The sequence below is a fragment of the Pteropus medius genome, unplaced genomic scaffold (assembly GCF_902729225.1).
Source record: "Pteropus medius unplaced genomic scaffold, Ma_sr-lr_union100, whole genome shotgun sequence".
Classification (NCBI taxonomy): Eukaryota; Metazoa; Chordata; class Mammalia; order Chiroptera; family Pteropodidae; genus Pteropus; species Pteropus medius.
Window position 1 is genome coordinate 21,432,870 of NW_024350319.1, and position 22,656 is coordinate 21,455,525.

Here is a 22,656-nt window from a genome sequence, read left to right on the forward strand (position 1 = left end):
TGCACGTGTAAGATCTACTATGAAATCCAACCAGACGTGACAGCACAAAGCAGAATAACTTTTCTGCCATTATTGAGGTGAATGGAAAATATTTTTTAAACAACCTTTACTCAAAGCCTCAAAGTTTAATTACATCTAAAATTGAGCCTTCTGGGCTCAAGCTATGTTAACTTATATTTTTTGTTTTTAACCAGCTCAATTCTTTGAGACTTCCAGTATGCATATAGGGTAACACAATTTAATACCTGCACCTCTGAGGTATTAATAAGTGAGGAATTAAACACTTTTTCTTGTCAAATCCGAGAAACTAGTCCTGGTGATTTTGAAATGGGGAAACCTTTGCCAAAGAGGTTAGACTCTTCCTGATATGACTGCGTCCTTTGAATTAGAGGTGAACTATTATGTTTCATGTAACATTTTGGAAATAATTTTTAGCTTATGTACTCATTTTGGGAAGTCTTTGTTCTGTATGTATATGTCAGGGATGACTTTGAAATATTTGCAACCACCTCGAGGGCTCTCTTTTCCTTAGAAGTTTAAAATTTTAGACTCATCCATTGTTTGTAGAAATATAAGTTGGGATAACCTCAGGAGTTATTCCAACATCTAGCAAACATCTAGCAAAATTTAAAAACACTGGTCCAGAAATTAATAGAAATATATCCAATAAGCCAGGCCAAATATATATGTATTAGGTATTGGCATATATATGCAGTGATGTATCAACGAAGATATTTGTTGTAATGGTGTATATAATATCCATATGTCTTTATCCATATGACACATGCAGCCATTAAAAGGAGGGGGTCTGCCCTGGGACATTTTTTAAGATGAATTAAAGTTTGATAATTATCAGAGCTCTTCTATAAAAAGCAGATCATTTGCATAAGAAATTGCTAACAGTAAGGAGGGAATTTGGTTGCCTGGGGACAAAAACAGGAAAGGAAACTTTGTTGTATACTATTTTCATCAAAATTTTATACTACATGATGTTACAATTCAAATAAACTTGTTTATTTTTAAGAAATCCATAATGACTCATTATCTTTAAGACTTTCTCAAGATTATTTTGTAATGAGCTATTGAGTAGGCAAAGGAGATCTGATTTTCAGGTAACTTATTCATGGAACCACAGAATGATTTGACAAGGTGACACTACATTATTATGTGATTATATTCAAAATAAACCATAACTTTTCTAAATCATTTATGATACATAGTTTGAGTAATTGTAACTGGTGATTATTACATAACATTCAGTTCTCACTGACATTAGATTCATCTGCCCATGCCATCTGTTTTTTTAGAAATGTATCCATGGGTAAAAACTGTTTCGAAAGCATAAATAATAAAACAACAACTCACCCACCGTACATTAAAAACAACAGTATATCTGTAACTCCATACTTTGGCATGTTGGAGTGTTAAGTAATTTTAGAGAAAACCTCGAAATAACCTATTAAATGACAAATTATTTCTGACACCTTATGACTGATTGTGACCCACCATTATGTCATGAAAAGGTGAAAATCTCCGGGTGTGTTGCTGGGCCATCATGCTGGCATTTTCTGATTTCTGTTAATAATAATAAAGTTAACAAAAAAGCTTTAGAGAAAATAAAAACTAGTGAAATTGGCAACTAATACAGAAATTTGCCAAGTATCATAAAAAGCCACATAAGCTTAATTTTTTTTTTAAATAAACAAGATTAAAATACTCTGAACAATAAGACTGGGGTAATTACAAAGAATATTTTGTAAAGGAGTCAATCTGTAGTTCTCTTGCTGGACAGAGAATGTTTACCTCACACTAGAAACCAGAGCCTCCAGCCAAGCAATGAAGATCATTTACTCCTGAGACTGTCAGACCATCAATATTAGCTATCCTTTTTCCCAATGATAATTATCAAGGCCCTTGTCCATGGTTAGTCTGTTTGCAGCCCTCAATCACAGTGCACTTTAAGTTTTAAAAAATTTTTTAACATGGAAAAACAAAACAGTACAAAGAGTACTATATGTATATCAACAATTGTCAACATTTTGCCATGTTTGCTTGTCTAGTTTTCCCTAAAACCATTTAAACATACTTTACAGATATGACTATTCAGCACCAACTTTTTTGAGCATACATTTAAACATTTTTCCTGAATAATCACCATACTATTCTCACATCTATCAAAATGAACAATTTACCAAATTTCCCTAGCCCCTAAAATATATATTTAGTAGCTTATCTCAAAGATCTGATACAGAACGATAAGTTGAGTTTGGTTATTAATGTCTAGAGCAGTTTCTTCTTCGTTGAGCATATACATAATCTGACCCAACAATTTCACTCCTGGGTTTATAGCCAACACAATGCATACACCTATGTATTACTAGCGTGTTCATAACAGCACAATTTGCCATAGTCAAAAGCTGCAAACAACACAAAAGTTCCAATAGGAACTGATAAATTATAGTACGATTCTATGGTAGAATATAACAAATAAAATGAACAACATAGTCAAGAACATGGATAAATCTCACAAATATAATATTGATGAAAGGAGGTCAGACAATGTAATACATAGTAAAACTATATGTAAAGTTCAAAATAGTCATTAAACTTAAATCTATGATGATATAAGTCATTGTAGTGTTATCTTTGTGAAGATAGTGATTCATTGAGGGTGTAGTGATTGGGACACTCAAAAAGTAAGCCAGCTTTAATTATAAAGCCAGGATAAGAGTCATTTTCTTTTGTAACACTCTAGAATATCTTTGTTCTCAATGATTTTTTAAGAGTTCTAGGTCATATATGTATCACATGAAAAGAAAAGTGAAATCATGAGATGAAGTAAATTATAAGATTGGGAATCACCTCCAAGTTAATTCATTTAAATGTAGTGGTTCTTATGCCTGGCTGCATATCAGAAGCACCCAAGGAACTTTAAAAAGCCAACCAACAAACCTGATTCCAAAGCCCTAACTCCAAAAATACAAAAGAGGTTGAGGCCTGGGCATTGCTATTTTAAAAATGATCCACTTTCATTGGAAGCAAGCTGAATATGTTTATTAAAGTGTTTTTCCATAACAAAAAAATAAAAATGATCACAACACATCACACCCATTAGGATGACTACTTTTAAACAAAACCCAGAAAATACCAAGTGTGTGGACGTGGAGAAACGAACCCTGTAGACTGCAAGTGGGAATGTAAAATGGCACTGCCACAATGGAAAACAGTTTGGGATTCCTCAAAAAAATTAAAAATAGAATTACCATATGACCTAGCAATTCCAATTCTGCACTTAAGGGAATATAGCCGTAAGAACTAAAAGCAGGATCTTAAATATTTGTACACCCATTTTCTCAGCACTTCACAATAGCCAAGAGGTAGACCAAAGTGCCCATCAATGAATGGGTAAACCAAATATGGTATATACATATAGAGGAATATCACTGAACTTTATAAAATGAAGGAGATTCTGACGTGTGCTACAATATGGATGAAACTTGAGAGCATTATGCTAAGATAAGGCAGTCACAAAATGACAAGTACTGTGTAATACTACTTATATGAGATAGAATAGTCACAGAATAGAATAGTCACAGAAACAGCAGATAGAATGGTGGTTGTCAGGGGCTGGGGAGAAGGGAGAATAAGAAGTATAGAGTTTCAGTTTTGCAAGATGAAAAAGTTCTGGAGATTAGTATGCTCAAAAATATGAATATACTTAACACTACTGAACTGTATGCTTAAAAATGGTTCAGATGGTAAATTTTATATTTATATGTATTTTACCACTTAAAAAGATCCACAAGTGATTAATATGCAAAAAGTTGAGAACTAACACTGCTTTAATGCAAACAAGATATATTGATTAAATGTAACACTGATCTCTAAAAATGAATAATTTGATGATCATGCTTTTCATTTTGCTGATGTACTTGGTATTACCATTGTTCTTTCATCTTTAAAGTAATGCTATCTAGTTATGTTAGATGCTGTCTTTTTTAAATACTCGTGAAGTTTTAAAGTATTTTTTTTAGTGTAGTAATATACACTGAAGAGTATTATTTTAATACGTCATATTTCTTATATTTGTCTTAAACCATTTTCAAATTAGCCAGAAAAAGCCTTTATTTTGCCTTTCTCCCTTCATCAAATTAATAATTGAAGACTAACTATATACTAATATTATCTTTAACATTCCCTGTTATTTTTTTAATCAGGAACTTAACAGACTTCCTACCAGACTTCAATTTGTGTTTTAGAAAGGCAGAAAGCAATACTGTGAAAGATTGAAATAACTTAAATCATCCAAAACTAAGGGAAACAATGAAACAACTTTTAGTACTTGTATAGAAAAAGGTTTGTATTTGTTTAAAAATGAATTCACTTATCATTTGGCTTTTTAAAACCCATGATGTGCTTGAAAATGTGATTTTCGTCAATAACACTTTTCAGTTCCTGTAGACACCATTTTAAAAGTACTTTGAAGATAACTCAGATCTTTTTTGTTTTGTTTTTGTTTTTTGTTTTAGGACATATACTTGTAGAAAACATTAGAATATCAGAATTTGAAGCAGTTAAGAATGTCTCTGCCAAGTAGACAAACAGCTATTGTTAACCCTCCACCACCAGAGTACATAAATACTAAGAAAAATGGGCGATTGACAAATCAACTACAGTATCTACAAAAAGTTGTTCTGAAGGCTTTATGGAAGCATAGTTTTTCCTGGCCTTTTCAGCAGCCTGTGGATGCAATGAAACTTAAATTGCCTGTAAGTGTGTCTTAAAATTATATTAGTTAAAGAAAAAGAAAACCCTGTAAAACTCTAAAAGAAATAAACTAATCTTTAATATTATAAAATATATTTAATAAACACCTAATTTATTCAGCACCACTAAAGAATATTCTAATGAGTATTTTTTCCTAAACAACAAAACTCATTCTTCTGAGGACTGAAATTCTTATTTTAACAGTATGTGGTAAATTGTGCTTTCTTATTATAGCTTATGTCACTTGACCTTTTAATGCAGGGTTGCCTGCCATGAATGTCACCTTCTCCATGAAGTCACTCTTGACACTTCCTGACAGACTTAGTTGCATCATACACAGAATTCAATTTTAGGTCTTAGGTTAGGTCTTAGCCATCTGATAACAGAATCACTAAGTAATTTGTAATATAGCTATTAAACCATGGAGTTAAATTGTACTCCAAATTCCGTAAGTACTAGTTTATTTTTCTTCATATCCTTCATTTTTTATTTTCCAGGATGGTTCTATTCTTATAATCTTGTGTTTGTTTTCCTTCCTTCCTTCCTTCCTTCCTTCCTTCCTTCCTTCCTTCCTTCCTTCCTTCCTTCCTTCCTTCCTTCCTTCCGCTCTGAAAAATAATGCCGTGGTGTTCAGCTAGATTTCTCATTACTAATGATTTTAATTTCCAGATTATGGCTTTTGAAAGGTAACCAATTGTTCTCTCTAGTTACAGGTGTATAGTTTCTTAATTTTTTTTGTGTGTGCCAATAGTTGTAGTGCATTCATTCTCAGTATTAACGTTTATAATGTCTTCTTGAAAACCATAGGATTATTATACCATTATAAAAAAACCAATGGATTTAAGTACAATTAAGAAGCGCTTGGAACATAAATATTATGTGCAGGCTTCAGAATGTATAGAAGACTTCAATACGATGTTCTCAAATTGCTATTTATACAACAAGGTATGTAAGCCTTATGTTATACTTGCTAATTCTTTGCTGTTATATATAGGAGATGTGTATAAACGAAAGTGCTGATTTCAGATTTCAAGTCTTAATTTGGAGTATTTTACATACTTCTAAGAATAATGTTTTTTCACCAAATTTCATAATTATCGTATGTCAATATTTATTCAATCTATTTGCTACATTTTTGCCTGAATAGCTATAATGACTTATTATGTTTTAGAAAATGTAATACCAATGATAGCTGGTTTCTGAGTAAAGTATCATTTCAAAATGTTCCCTACAGTACTTCTGCCATTTTAGTTATAAGATGATAAACCTATTACACACTAATCTTCCTTAGATCTTAAGAAGCCAAACAAATTACATACTTCTAAACTATAAAACAAGCTAATGTAAAGATCAGACATATTATCTGTTATATCCCAGTAGTAGTATTTGCATTTGTGCTAATGCATTAGCCTGTATGATAATGTATGTGGCCATTTTGAACATAATTTTCATATTTGCTTTCATCCAAAAAGTTGGATTTTAGTATTCAGTTTTTCTCCATATAATATTTCTTTTTCCAGGAATAATGCATCCTTTTCAGGCTCTTCTATGATATCTAAACATTTTAAAACTTATATCCCATTTATTTCTTTAGTTCTCAAGGTAATTAATTTGATTTAGTTCCCAAGGTAATTAATCAGTGCCACTATATGTGTGTGTGGGTGCGTATACACACACCTATAATTTAAGACTATTAGCCAATGTGAATTTTTAAATAATCAGAACCAACGGTACTCTAAATGTACCATTGGCAGCTTCCTTCTAATTTAACAATTCCAAAGGGTCCTTTCACATTTGATATTTTAAAATAAAGTTCAGTAATTTTTCTGAACTACCTAACTTAGAAATGTGTTCTCTGCTTTACGCCTTTGCTTTGTAATTTACTTAGTTTTGTTTTTTGGTTTTTTTAGTAGTAAAGTAATGCAAAGAAAGACTTCTAAGCAGATAGTTAAGATTTTAAAATTAAGTTAGTTCTGTAGTGTCATTTTATAGCTTAGTTAACTGAAACTTGAATCAGATCAAATCAAATTATGAAGGTACTTTTCATAGCCATGAATAAGTTTTGTTTCAACCTATTTGTGAAGTAGAAAGTCTAATTTCTAATGCTTTTTGTTTTATAGTAGAATTGGTTGGATTATAACTCTTGAATTATAAGCATTCTGAGTCCTTTTTAAAAGTTAAAGGGGTAGGATGCTAGAATTTAAAATGTGAGCTGCTTTACTGTTTTCTAAACTTAATTTAGAAGTGTTAAATACTGTTTAATAAATACTGTCTAAGAAGGACTATGTTATATGTTACTGTCTTCTGTAAGATAGCCTGAATTATAGAAACTTGGTACAGTGACTATACTGTGTAAACTTATGGTATATTTTATATATTTTCTAGCCTGGAGACGACATCGTTCTCATGGCACAAGCTCTAGAGAAGTTGTTTAGGCAGAAATTATCTCAAATGCCACAAGAAGAGCAAGTTGTGGGTGGTAAGGAAAGAATAAAGAAAGGTAAGCCAGAAAAGGTTTATGTTCTCTTTAATATATATATGAATGTGTATATATAAATATAATGGCTAGAACTAAATTATAAATCTCTCAAAGGAGACAGACATCCAGAAGACCTACATCCTATTCTATTGATATAAAGTGTCCATTTAAACAGTCTGCTGAACTTGAGCACAAGGATAGCTATCATGTAAGATTAGGGAAGATTGCATTGATTATGACCTTGGAGCCAGGTTTCTTGTAGTGTGGTTACATTCACATAATAGGCACCCAATAAATCATAGCTACTATTACTATTTTTAGTGGATCTTGTATCTGTGCTATACTAAATAAGAGGGTCAACATTGCCAATGTTCTCTGTACCAGAAGATCACATAGCTAAGAAAGAAGTGTTACTGTTGGGTCTGAAGGTTCTCTCCTTTATGGTAACTTGAAAAAACTTTAGAGAGGAGTTTATGGTTATAATCATAATATTTAAATAAGGAATTACAAAATTATTCTTAAGTATTCAAATGGATTTTTTGTAGAGGCTAACCAAGACTGTCATAGGTCAAATGTTGGTTTACTTTTGGACCACTCAAGCTGTAGAACCTTGGTTAAGCTCCTTTACCATTCCATGTTCATTTTCTCATCTGCAATGTCAGAAAAATATTTAGCTTTCATGGTTGTAAATGTAAAGTATATAGTTAAGTGGCTGGAATATAGGAGACTTGTAGTGGGGTGATGGTAGAGGTTGTTTTTTTTTAATTTTCATTGAATTTAGTTAAATTTTTTAAAAAGTTCACCCATTTCTCCCATCCTGCCTCTTAGAACCACCAATCTGCTCTTTGTATCTATGAACTTGTTTTTGTTTTGTTTTGTTTTGTTTTGTTTAGATTCCACATATATGAGAGATCATATGGGATTTGTCTTTCTCTGTCTGATTTCACTTAGCATAATGCTATGAAGGTCCATCCATGTTGTCACAAATGCCAAGACTTTATTCTTTTTTATGGCTGAATAATATTCCCTTGTGTATATATGTAGTACAATTTCCTTATTCATTCATTCATCGATAGAGACTTAGGTTGTTTCCGTATGTTGGATATTATAAATAATGCTTCAGTGAATGTAGAGGTGCATGTATCTTTTTGAATTAGTATTTTTGTTTTCTGTAGATAAGTATCCAGAAATGGAATTGCTAGATCATATGGTAGTTCTATTTTTAATTTTTTGAGAAACTTCCATGTTCTTTTCCGTATTGATTGCACCAACTTACATTCCCACTAATAGTCTATGAGGGTTCCTTTTCCTCCATATGCTTACTAACACTTGTTTCTTGTCTTTTTGATAATAGCCATTCTGACAGGTGTAAAGTGATATCTCACCGTGGTTTTGATTTGCTTTTCCCTGATGATTAATGACACTGAGCATCTTTTCATGTACCTGTTGGCCATCTGTATGTCTTCTTTGGAAAAATGTCTATTTGAACCTTCTGCCCATTTTCTCCCTCTTTAATTCCCTCATCCCAACTTCCACCCTTGACCCATGGATGTTGCCATTTCCCCTTAAGAACTGGATCTCTGAGGGTGGGGCAACCCCCTCACACACTCACGGCGTGCACCTGGGGCCTGGCGCACTTAGGGCCTGGCACCCCCAGTGCACTCGAGGGGCCTGGTGTACCCAGGGTATGGTCCATGGCTCCACCTGGGGTGCGAAACCAGGACCTTGTGCGTGCAAAGCAGACATGCTAACCACTACACTGTGAAGCCACCCCCATCTTCTGCCCATTTTTTAATTGGATTGTTTATTTTTACTATTGAGTTCTATAAGTTTTTTACATATATTTCCAATATTAGCCCCTTATCAGATATATGATTTGCAGTTATTTTCTCCCATTCAGTAGGTTGCCTTTTCATTGTTTGATGGCTTCCTTTTCTATGCAGGGGCTTTTTAGTTTGGTGTAGTCCCACTAGTTTAATATTTCTTTTGTTGCTTTTGCTTTTTGTCAGATTCAAAAAATCATTGCCAAGACCTATGTCAAGGAGCTTTTCACCTATTTTCTTCTAGGAGCTTTATTGTTTTAGATCTTATATTCAAGTCTTTAATCCATTTTGAGTTAATTTTTGTGTATGGTGTAGGATAGTGGTCCAGTGACTTTTTTTTTGCATGCAGCTCTCAAATTTTCTCAACGCCAGTTATTGAAGAGACTGTTCTTTCCCTATTGTATATTTTTGGCTCTCTGTCATAAATTAATTGACCATATATGCATGGGTTTATTTCTGGACTCTCTATTCTATTCCACTGATCTGTGTGTCTGTTTTTATGCTAGTAACTTACTGTTTTAATTACTGTGGCTTTGCCATATAGTTTGAAATGAAAGAGCATGAAGCCTCTAGCTTTCTTTTTATTTCTCAAGATTGCTTTTGTCAATTTTATCTTTTCAAAGAACCAGCTCTTATTTTCATTGATTTTTCTATTGTTTTTTTAGTCTCTATTTCATTTATTTCTGCTCCAATATTTGTTATTTGCTTCCTTCTAAATTTAAGCTTCCTTTGTTCTTTTTCCAGTTTCTTGAGTTGTAAAGTTAGATTGTTTAAGACTTTTCTTGTTTCTCGAGGGTAGGCATTTATTGCTATGAACTTCGCTCTTAGAACTGCTTTTGCTGCATCCCATAGATTTTGGTATTCATATCAATTTTCATGTGTCTTAAGGGTTTTTTGATTTTTCTTTTGATTTCTTTTTTGATCCATTAGTTGTTCAGCAGTATATTGTTTAATCGCTACATATATGTGCATTTTCCAGTTTTCTAGTTTCATACCATTGTGGTTAGAAAAGATGTTTGATATGATTTCAATTCTCTTAAATTTATTAAGTCTTATTTTGTAGCTTAACATGTGATCTGTTTTTGGAAAATGTTCATGCGCACTTGAGAAGAATGTATTCCGTTGTTTTTGAATAGACAATTCCATAAATATCTGTAAGTTCATTTGGTCTAACATCATTTAAGGCCGGTTTCCATATTTATTTTTTATCTGGATGGTCTGTCCATTGATATAAGTGGATTATTAAGGCCCTTACAATTATGGTATTGCTGTCTATTTCTCCCTTTATGTTTGTTAATATTTGCCTTATAGATTTAGGTACGCCTATGTTGGGGGCATAAATATTTACAAATTCTGTTTTCTCTTTTCATTTTATTCCTTTATTATATGTAATACCCTTCTTTGTTTCTTATTACAGGCTTTGCTTTAAATTTACGTGTAGTTAGAAATAAAACTTATTAAAAATAAAAAGACAATGTATTATGATAAATGTCAGGTGAAATTACACGTAATATGTGGTATGGTTCAAAAGAGTGAGAAATTGATTTGTGCTGAAAAAGCTGGGGAAGGCTTTAGAGGTCATAGAATTTGAGTTTGGCCTTGAATGGTACGTAAGAATTGTCTTAGAAGTGAAGATCTAGGTTTGTACAATACTTTTTGTACAGAAGCATTCCACTGCTTGAGTTATGTCATCTTTATGCATAGTGGGAGGGAAACTGTCATATGATAGTCTAAATAATGTGGTTACATATTGGTAGTCTAAATAATGTGGTTACATTGGTACTTCTATGGCAAAGAAAAAATTAAATTTAGTATGTTAAAATTGGTATTGATTTATTGATTCAACAAATGTTTGAGTACCTCTTATGTGCCATTGAGATATGTCAATGAACAAAACAAAAACTTTTGTCATCTTGGAGTTTACATTCTCGTAAGGAGAGAGAGACAAACAAACATGATAGGTTCAAAGTAGGTCTCACTGAGAAGTTGAGATTTGAACAAAGAACAACATTCCAGGCGGAGAGATCACTAAGACAAAGGCCTATATAACAAGATGTTATAGCAAGTGGAGACCAAAACAGAGTCCCCTTCCCCTCACAGAGCTTTTTATCCTACTTGAGGAAATAGATAAAATTAAGTAATGCAAGTATTCCTTATTATGTATCTGTTTAGCTCCTGAGTTCAAAGAGCAACAGTTGGGAAGATATCAAAAGATGTGAGGATGTCTGAATCTTTTTGATTCCTAGGATTTAGTTAGTAAGTAGTGAGAACTTACTAACTAAAGATTGAGGCATACCAGCCCTATCTTAAAATATATTCAAATCTATCTAGTTCTTTAGTTTGTTTAGCAAGAATTTGGAGTCAAGGATACCTTTATATTGTATGTCAGATATGATAAAGGTGTGGTAAAAATAAGAGTAAGAGAACTAGAAAGTGGTGGGAATAGAAAGGATTGTTTTATGTGGGCTGGCTTGAGAAAGTGACATTTGAGTAAAGGCATAAAGGATATGTTGGAAAACCATGAAGATATGTGCTTCTAGGCAGAGCAAACAGTCTGCTTATGCTTACCAAATTTGAGGACAGCAAGGCCAGTAGGTTGGAGTGAAATAAGTTGAGAGGTGGGGAGAGTGATAAGGAAATGAGGTTGGAAAGAGGGCAGATATAGTAGAAAGAAGGCAGAGAAATTATACAGGTATTTATAAGCCATTGTGAGGACTTTGGCTTTTACTTGGAGAGAAGAAGTCAGTGGGCATTGAGCAGAAGTGTCATAATCTGATTTGAATTTTAAAAGATCACTTTGATTATTTTGAGAATAGACTATAGGATGAAAAAGCAGAAGGAAAGCCTCTTAGGATGGTATTGTAATATTCCAGTTGAGAATTGATGATGCCCTGGACCAGGGTGATTGCTATTTGTAAGGAGTGATAGCTGAATTATAGATACAACGATAGAGCCAGAAGGGTTTGCTGAAGGATTGATATTGAGTTTGAGAGAAAATGGAGTCAAAGATGACTCCAAGTTTTTTGGCTGAGCAATTAGAAGAATGGGGTTGCCTTGATAAAAGAATAGACTTTTGAAATAATAAATTTCAGAGTGATATGATCCAAATGTCATAGCATTCTCTGGGAATATATAGGACAGAACATGCATAATTGTTCTTTTGACAGAATCATCTGAGGGATATATTGGTAAGAGAAACACATTCACACCTGTGTCAACCAGTGATAGACTATCCATAACAATATTGAAGCCCTTTGATATTTATAGAGTCTTCCGAAGACCTCATATGGTACTAGATAGTTTGTCTCCAGAGTGTCTGAAATTTTTGCTTATATCTACAGCTACCTGTTTGTTAGTCTGAGTTTAAGTTAGACATCTTTTTAAGTAAAATTGATAAAAGCCTACCATTAGTAACAGGTTTTAAAGTCTTCAATATTATATCTAAATTGGTCTAACACTATCAGCAAGTGTATGTGAAAGGATTTCAAAGGGGAATGGGAGTCTACCATGTTTATATTGCTAAAAAACTGAACTAAATGAATTAAAATGGAATACTAAGAAAAGTGTGTTAGTTTTATATTTTACTCAAATATTGACTCTGGTTCACACTTTACTAGGCACTCAACAGAATGTAGCAGTTTCTTCTGTTAAAGAAAAACAGTCCCCTAAAGCATCAGAAAAAGTATTTAAGCAGCAAGTGATTTCCTCTTTATTTCCTGAAACATCTGTTTCTCCTTTAAATATGGCACATGGTGCTCCATTCAACTGTACCTCACAAACAGTTACCCAGGTAAGTTTACTGTAGCTTTAAAATATTTCAATGTAAGTTTGGTTGTTGTGATGTCTATACATTAAGTTGACATGAAAATTGGTCTTCAGCATATAGCAGTCAGTCTTTTTGTCTATATACATTTTGTGAACAGAGACCTAGGATGTGAACCAAATTTTAGATTTCTTAGGTAGACTTTGAACTGGTTTATTATTTTTGTTTGTTTGTTTGTTTCTTTCTTTCTTTCTTTCTTTCTTTTTCTTTTTCTTTCTTTCTATTTTTTTTATCTTTTTTTGGTGATGTAACTTGTATTGACTCACAATTTGGTGGGTCAACAATGTTTTAAATTTGTATAGCCTAGCTGATTTCAGCTATTCAGAAACTTTTTTTCGTATAACCATGCTGCTTTTTTTTTCTTTTTCCTCATTGGGGTATGCAAGGAAAAGAAAATATTTGAACTATTTATTTTGCCTATAAAAGAGAAATTAACTATACAAATATTTAATATGTGGAAGACTTGGTGATAGTAATCCTTTCCTTTTTTTTTAAGCAATAAAAGTAATGATCAAAAAGCTTTGAAAACTGCTGCTCTGAATGTCACATTAATTGTAGTTTTTTGTTTTTGTTGAATTATTTGGGTTTAGGTTACAAGAGGCGTGAAGAGGAAAGCAGATACAACAACTCCTACGACTTCAGTAGTTAAAGCAAGTGGTGAATATTCCCCAGCACTTACAGAAAAAAAATCAGCAAAAATGCCAAAAGAAACTGTGCTGAAGAATGTTTTGCCGGATCCTCAACAACAACATAAAGTTGTAAAGAGTGGTAAAGTAACTGAACAATTAAGGCACTGTAGTGAGATTCTTAAAGAAATGCTTGCAAAGAAACACTTTTCATATGCATGGCCCTTTTATAATCCTGTTGATGTTAATGCATTGGGACTCCATAACTACTATGATATTGTGAAAAATCCAATGGATCTTGGAACTATCAAGGTAAATGCTGTCTTAATAGAAGGGTCGCCTTTTATAAAAGTAATTATAAAAGTAATTTTGTCCTTGTAAAGAAATTTAAAATTCATAAAATGATGAAGAAGAAAATTAAAATCAGCAGTAGTCATACCACCTGGAGTGTATCATGGGGACATTTAAAAATGTGTCTTTTTATTTTCTTCAAACACATCCATGATTCTTTACCACAATATTTGAGTTACAGTATATAACTTTATACCATGAATTTTCACATAATATGTTGTGAACAATTTCTCATATATTCAAGAATATTTTTAATAAATACACACTTCTAATGTAAAAAACATTTTTTTAAAGACATTTATGCAGTTTCTAACCCTCTCTGTATTTTTGTTTGTTTTCTGCTGGATTGGTAAATTTTCTGATTTGGAAGCTTTACATTATTGGCAAAATTTATTTTTGTATGTTAACGTTAAAGGACACTTAAAAATTATTAGTCTTCCTAGTGAATGACTACACATTGTACTCCATATCCTTTTTTATTGTCTAAAAGTTTGGCTCTTTTAAACAGTCTTGTTTTATTTTTTATCATTAACATTGTTTGTTAAAATGTTACTAATTTTTGTGCTCACTCTCATTTCTTTCATCTGACTTTTCCCCTTGTTTTGTTTTTCTTTTTGCTAAAGTACAAACTTTGTGGCTCTTCCATGAGCGCTTATGTGTCTATATTTCATCTTTATTCTCAACTTTGTTCTTGAATGATTCTTTAACTGACTGGAATTTTAGAATGACAGTTATTTTCCTTCAGAGCTAGGAAGATATCTTCTGGCAACTATTGTTGCTGATAAGAAGTCTGCTGTCAGTCTGCTTCTTAGCCCTTTGTAGGTAATCTGTCATTCCTCTCTCTAGTTGTCCATTTAATTTTATTAACCTTGATTGGAAATTAGCCCTTTTGAGCTGAAGCTCATGTTTAAAGTTCTGAAAAAAAACTAACTATTATCTCTTCAAAATATGCTTTTCTACTTTTCCCTGTATACTAACAGACTGAGAGGTCATGAAATATTACCTGGACTAGGTATACCTAAACTGAATATTAAAGGGTAAATAGGATTTAGTAAGTTATAGGACATTCCAAGCTAGGGAAGCAACTTGGAAGGCCTTGAGGTAAGGAAAGCATACCCAGAATACTATATTTAGTCCAACATAGAACACGGAAAATCTGTAACAATGACTAGGGGAAAATCGAGACTGGAAGGAAATGGGCTTGAACATGCAAGACCCTAATTGTAAAGAGGCCAAGAGCTTCCATTAAACATGAAAATTATGTCCTCATATTTGATTCTTAGAATGATTTCACTAGCAGCAATGTGGAGACTGATTAAGAGACAGTCTCTGAAATCATTCCTAATTATGTTTTATGTTTTAGTTTGCATAACTTTAATTACAAATGAGAGGTCTGTCATGTTGCATTTGTTGGTTGGCCTTTTTTATTTGTTTATGAATTGTTCATCAATATACACGTTTCGCCCTGTGGTCTATAGCAGGAGTCCTTAACCCCTGGGCTGTGGACTGGTACAGTCTGTGGTCTGTTAGGAACCAGGCTGCACAGCAGGGAGGTGAGCAGCCTGCTTGAGTGAAGCTTCATTTGCAGTAGCAACCAGTGCTAGCATCACTGCCTCAGCTCCACCTTAGATCGTCTGGCATTAGATTCTCATGGGAGCACTGGTCCCTGGTGCCAAAAGGTTGGGGACCATTGGTCTATAGTATTTTCTTGACTGTTTGCTTGTTTTTCTTTTTATAGTGTTTGCCTAACTGGCTACTCTACATCTCATTTTTCTATCTGCTTTATATGCAGCTACCTAAAAATGTAACCTATGCTGATATTTCTTTTCTGTTCAGTTTTTAATGTTTTTTCTTTCCTAGGAGAATTGTAATATAAATCTTACATTTAGGTGTTCAGTATTGGTTTGAGTTATCTTTTCCTTGCTTTCCTATGATCATACTTGTCTGTCTAAGATTATCTGGAAATATCCTGTTTTCCTGCTTTTGTGATTTTGTTCCTGTTCTTTTTTTTACTTGGAATGCTTTCCTTTATCTCTATTTGTCAAAATTCATTAGACTATTTCAAAGTCTAAAAATATGAAACAGCAGAATTTTAACATTTGTCAAATCTGGATGATGGATATCTGTTTTGGTATTATTTATATTCTTCGGTATGTTTGAATTCATACTATAAACAATATAGATGCTTAATTAATTATTAAACTATGTTGTTTGTGAATCCTGTATTTTTCCTTAATTTAGAGAAAAATGGACAACCAAGAATATAAGGATGCATATGAATTTGCTGCAGATGTTAGATTAATGTTCGTGAATTGCTACAAATACAATCCTCCAGATCATGAAGTAGTGGCAATGGCAAGAATGCTCCAGGTGTGCTCTGAAAGTGAATTTCCTCTGACCATAATTTAGAAATTTTATAACCATAATTCAAGAAATAAAAAATAACACTTCTCCCTCCAAGTAGTAAAGCACAATTTATAAATTATGCTCTTAAAATTGGGAGGGTGGGTATTTGTTTTTTGGAGATATAGCATCCTTTAGTACCAAATCTTTTAATGAAGCTACCCTGTATAAAGACGCTATTGAGAGAAAAATTAGTGAAGAGGGGACAGTAGATATCTAAGATAGGGTTAGCTGGAGCCCATGTCCCACTGAAGGGAAGACTCAAGGACTTTTGAGGCTGAGCCATTGGGAGGCAGTAAAATGATGCAGCAACCACAGGGCAGGAGATACTTGAAAGAAGGTCCACTGTATAACTTGAGAGGTCTGTCTTATCTGGAGAAAAGGAGAAAAAATGCTAAGGTTGGCAAGCAAGGAAGCATGAATCTTATTATATTTCTTCTGATAATTTTTTTTTCTAGTTTCTGAGAGATATAATTGACATATAACATTGTATAAGTTTAAGGTGTACAACATAATACTTTGATATACGTATATATTAAAGAATAATTACCACAAGGAAAAATTGAATTGTTGTCAAAAGATGATTCTAAAATGTACCTTTTGTTAAAAGGTAATATTGCTACATTAAATAAAAAATGCAGAAATCACAGTCTAATTTTCCATTATAGGATGTTTTTGAAATGCACTTTGCAAAGATCCCAGATGAACCCATTGAGAATATGCCTGTGCGTAATATCAAAACAGATACCACAAAAACCCTTGGTAGAGAAAGCAGTAGTGAGGCTTCCTCTGAAGATAACTCTTCTGGTGATTCTGAAGATGAACGAGTTCAGCGTCTTGCAAATCTTCAGGAACAGGTAGCTAATTGTATTATAAGTTTTTATATTCTTTCTATAAGCTGTTACTGCTGTTCTACTATAAAATCCTTTTTGTAGAGTAGAAGCTGTTGTGTTTAGATCACTTAGCAACATTAGCTTTATTTACACATTGGTACATTTATATTGTTTAATAGTCTTTCCTACTAAAAATTCTATATCCTAAAATTCTTTTATATTCCTAACCACAATAAATTGATTTGCATTGATTGAATATTTGCTACTTTTTGTGATAACATGTTAACCTAAGCTCAAGCTCGAAAAATCAACGATTAAAAACTTAGGAGTGCCTGGAAATGTTAATTATTCTTGGTCTGGTTTTAGATGAATACTTAAGTTTATAGGTTGAGCACATGATAGTGTTTTTAATTTAATGTATGCCCTTCAAAATAATGAATTTGCGAAATCAAATAAGCATCTGAAGGAAATGTAACATGAAATGAATTTCGCAAAGGATACTCTTGACTTTTAAGTGCGTCGTTTTTTTTTAGTGTCTTTATTTATTTAGAGCCATGATGTTTAAAGAATTTTTCCTTTATCAGCTTAAAGCTGTTCATCAACAACTACAGGTTCTGTCCCAAGTACCTTTTCATAAGCTAAAGAAAAAGAATGAGAAGTCTAAAAAGGAAAAGAAAAAAGAAAAGTTTAATAACAGTGATGGAAATCCAAGAAAAAAGTTTAAGCAAGCAAAATTAAAGCCCAAGAGCAAGTAAGTATCTTTTATGATGTCTTATTAAAATAACAATATTATTTAAAATAAATTCGACTAATTTAATTTCTGTTACAGTCAGCCAAAGAAGAGCATACAACAGCCCTTTGCTCTGAAATCTGAGGATGATAATGTTAAACCTATGAACTATGATGAGAAAAGGCAGTTGAGTTTGGATATAAACAAACTCCCTGGAGATAAACTTGGGAGAGTTGTTCATATAATACAATCAAGAGAGCCTTCACTGAGAAATTCCAACCCTGATGAGATAGAGATAGACTTTGAAACACTGAAAGCAACAACACTAAGAGAACTAGAAAAATATGTTGCTGCATGTCTAAGAAAAAGACCACTAAAACCTCAGGGTATGTATTTCTGTATGTTAGTAGAAATCGGTCTGGTATTCATTAGTTTTGAGTTATATTCACTCTTTTTTTGTCCTAAATCACACAGGTAAGAAAATAACGAAGTCCAAAGAAGAACTTCATTCACAGAAAAAACATGAGTTGGAAAAGCGGTTACTGGATGTCAATAATCAGTTAAATTCCAGAAAACGTCAAACAAAACGTAGGTGGCAGTTTTCAGATGTTCCTGTGACTATTTAATTCTTCTGGCATTTTAATGTGTTTCCCTATTTTGTAGGTGAGAAAACTCAGTTATCCAAGGCTGTTGGAAGTGGTTCCCGATTGAGTGAAAGCAGCAGCAGCAGCAGTAGCTCATCAGAGTCTGAAAGTAGTAGCAGTGATTCAAGTTCTTCAGACAGCAGTGATTCCGAATCAGGTTAGCTGTCCCCTTAAGTTCACCTCTGTTTGCGGGAAAACATTTCCTGTAATATTGAGATTTACATTTTGAAGAAATGTTTGTTACTTACCCAGAACCTACAGCTTGGATGCCTCACTTATTATTTAATTGCATGTTGATGATCTCACTATTTTCCTTAAAAGAGATACTGTGTAAAATGAAACTTCATATTATATACATATGTCACTTATAGGCTTGTAATGTCTAAAATAATTTTACTAAAGGTGAGATAGTCTCTTAATATATAATAGCAGATCTTAATACCAGAAAATATCAAATAATACAATGCTGATCTTCTTTTTATAAAAGATTATTCGAGGACATCTTTCACTTTACTCTTCATGTTAGATCATTCTAATGTTGCAAAGTATGTCCTGTTGTGACAATATATTCTGAATTGAATAACATTTTCAATTAAGAAATCAGTCATTCTAGAAACTGTAAAGCAGATTTTTTTCACGTCTATGTTTTCTTCACTGTAGAATATTATCCTCCATTAACGGAAAAGTATACTTTAAATTCAGATTCAGTTATGCTCAAGTACCATATAACCTTGTATAGTTTATTGTCACCTGTATCAAACTTAACTCATTCATGTTTTCTTAGTGCTCTTTCATTGATGGTTATGTAGTTGACAGGTAATCACTGTCCCAATGACACTGACTTGACAGTGGCATTCTGTCGTTGTTCACCAAAAGGCAAATTCAGAATATAGAGCACTTTTGTGCCTAAAATGTTGCCTTATTTTAAATGAGATGTTTCTTGTTTGTCATGAAATTCAGTTTTCTTTTTTAAAAAGCATCCACACAGAATTTTGTCACATCAGGAATTCTAACCATTTGTAAGAATATTTTTCTTATTTCAGTCTGTAAGGATCTGCTGGCTGGCACTACTTTCTGTTTTCACTTTTGTTTCTGTTTAGTTTGCATTTATGTGGTGCTGATTACTGCATTTTGTTTTTATGTTTATAAAGTACATAGTGGTAAACATTTTTGTTAGAACAAACAGAACTTTTAAATTTGTTGGAATTTCTCATACTAGAAAAATTTTAAATTAATTTAGGGCTCTGATTATACATTATTTCCTTATATTTGACTTTTAAGCATGAAACAATGCTGGAAAAACTAAGTTGCATTTAGTATTTTAAATTGTAATTAGCATTTGTAATTTCATCGAATAAAGCATTTGTGGCCTAATAAGTTAGAGCACTTTGTCTTTTATTTGTAGGATAAAACTCTTTATTACTGACATTCTTGTTTAATGTCATCTTTTTCAAGTAATGGGCTGCTTTTTAAACCATTATTGTTAAAATCCAAGTAGCAAATTTTTATATTTCAACTTACATTATGATAGTATATAGATTTGTGACACTAAGGTCAGTTTGTTTTCTAATATGATAGTACAAGTTATTCTTTATCTTCGATATTTTCATTGTTTTATGAACATTCAAACTATACTTCATTGGAAAAATACTGTATATGTATATTATAAATTGCAAATGCAATGCCTAACTTAATGGGGAAAAACAATTATATTTTTGCTTAATAAAATAAATTAGTAAATAAAGCAATAAGATCTTTTGTCCTAAATATTAACTTCAGTTGTACCCATTAAAATACTCTAAGGCTCTTAATTTCTAGGGTATAAGCTACAAGCATTTTTTACTTTCCTGAGAACAACAAAAACTATAAATAAAGGGATTATGAATTATGAAAAATAATTGTCAGACCATATCAATAATAGTAACTTTTGTAAAAATAAGTAAAGCATCTACCATATTGAATTATGCATTTGGCATTCTCGAGGAGCAGATGACCAATCCCAAACCTGAGGTTCAAGGTGGGGGAAAGTGGGACTATTTACTGAGAAAATGTGATTTTTGAGAATTAGATATTAGCAAAAATTTTATTACATAAGTACAAATTAACTGAAAATATAAATTAGGTTTTCTAGCTTTAAAATTTATTATAATTTCGATTATCAGGAATAGGGCTCTAAATTAACTTTTTAAAATTCCTTGATAATATTGATTCTTAAGGTTCTTCTTACAGCTATCCTGTATTATGAGTTAGTCTCTCTTTACTGTAATATCATTTTGTTTAGGTGTACCAAAATGTTTTAAGGGCAAAATCTATGAAAAAGATTTAAGTGTTGTACATAGTGTTAGAGCTGTTTATTCCACATTACTTAAATAATTATCTTCTATGTATTCTCAGACCTTATTTAGTGCATCTTTGAGAAACATGGACTTAATTCTGCTTTGTTAAATAGAATAAGTTAGTGGCAGAGTGGTGATTTCCAAAGAAAGTTTTATATAAAAAAATTCTTGATCATTTCAAACAAGATATTAAGTCAGTTCCAAGATAAAGTTGTAATGAAATCCCAAATCTTAAAAAATATAAATTAGAAATCTGTGGGCTGGAAGCAGTACTTAACTGCAGACTTCACTGTGATTTGATCTTATATTTAAATTATATTCTGGACTGACAGCATATGCAAATTGTCATGTGCAGTTAAGTCAAGAAAATTTAGTAAACATTGGTATAAATACAAAACCTTTCTAAACTATTTTTCATAGCCATCAAAAACTAACTAATAGTCAGATCGAAGATGTAAATGAGGCTTGACAATGAAATGAATTCCAGCTGCATATATCCCATGTAAGCTAGTCTGCTAGTATGTACACATAAGCTATTGAGAGTTTTCTAATGCTCAACAAACTTGGCTATGTTGAGTGATGTAATAGAGAGGAATAAAATTAGTAGATTTAATCCTGTGGCTAATAATATTACTGAGAAACAATCAAATAAAGCAGTTCATTGGTAGTAGTGCTTTTTAGATTTTTTTGTTCAGTTAGAGTCGACATTCAATATTATTTTATATTTGTTTCAGGTGTATAGCATAAAAGACATATAGGGTAATAGTACTTTTGATTGAAACTTTATAGGAAATGACTTCAGAAACTGTCTAAATGTAAGCTCAGATACTTGATTAGTGTGGAATAGAATATTTTTCAGGAATATATATAATTGCTAAACCGTTACACACAAAGAAATTCAGTGGTTATACATCAGTTCTTTACCTGGTTAAGACAAAGTGAATTTGTCACTTCATACTTTGGACTTTTTGATTTTTTAAAATAATTTTCCTTAGTTATGGGTGAGAAGATAGAAGAAAATAAAAATTTCTCCTTTTAGTGCTACAACCTAGATCTACTGTAGATATGACGAGGATGTGATTTTTTTTTTCATACAAGGGAAAAAGAGAAAAAGGGCAAACATCGTTTGAGTCTAGATTTTGTTTTACTTTTTTAGGGAATACGAAATGACAGTTTTGGAGTAATTTTTGCCGTTCAAGCTAGAAAGTTTAAGAGAATGATTAGAGTTCATCATTTAAAAATTTTAAACTTTTATTAGGTTCTCATCAAAGTGTTTTCAAAGCACCAAAAGGATAAATTCAAGACTCAGGCTTGATTAAAAATTTGCATATATTGAGGTTCATACTTGAGCCATGAGCCTTATAAATTGTGATGAATCAACCCGAATGTGCTGCCATTTTTAAGAACTATCAATCTAGGTTTATTTCTTTTGTTTGTTTCCACTTTCTAGCTCCAGTTAAGATGACCTTGGTAAAAGGAATGGGTAGTTTTACAATCAGTTTGTTCTTCTTTATTAAAATAAGCACCTAGCAATTCAATGAAAATTGCTAAAACATTCGTTAAAGGGAGCAAATTTTTTCAGTTCAAAAACAAATTGCTTGATTTTAATCAGTAGAACATGGCTTAGGCAAGGTTGGGCAAATCCTCTAACATCTCTGGACATTTTTTCCCATAAAATAAAGTAGCAGGACCAGGTAGTGACTTCCAATCACTTTTCTATACCCTGTCCTATAGAAGCGTGATTTGTTTCTCCAATTTAAAAACCTTCAGTAATTTTTTCTGCTATATATGGCATTACATTCTGGTTTTGCATTATAGTATTATACTCGTTTTAAACATCT

General features: G+C 32.3%; 1 protein-coding gene across 1 annotated transcript in view; it reads left to right on the forward strand.

Annotated features, from left to right (window-relative positions):
• The first annotated feature begins 4,580 nt into the window (after positions 1–4,580).
• BRDT (bromodomain testis associated) overlaps positions 4,581–22,656 on the forward strand; it is a 39,999-nt gene continuing 21,923 nt past the window's right edge. Inside the window, exons 1-12 of the mRNA XM_039838477.1 lie at positions 4,581–4,769; positions 5,575–5,712; positions 7,153–7,267; positions 11,610–11,621; positions 12,687–12,859; positions 13,483–13,830; positions 16,111–16,239; positions 16,941–17,129; positions 17,690–17,856; positions 17,935–18,221; positions 18,310–18,423; positions 18,499–18,636. Of these exons, the coding sequence (XP_039694411.1) occupies positions 4,581–4,769; positions 5,575–5,712; positions 7,153–7,267; positions 11,610–11,621; positions 12,687–12,859; positions 13,483–13,830; positions 16,111–16,239; positions 16,941–17,129; positions 17,690–17,856; positions 17,935–18,221; positions 18,310–18,423; positions 18,499–18,636 (1,999 nt within the window). The remainder of the gene's footprint in view (positions 4,770–5,574; positions 5,713–7,152; positions 7,268–11,609; positions 11,622–12,686; positions 12,860–13,482; positions 13,831–16,110; positions 16,240–16,940; positions 17,130–17,689; positions 17,857–17,934; positions 18,222–18,309; positions 18,424–18,498; positions 18,637–22,656) is intronic.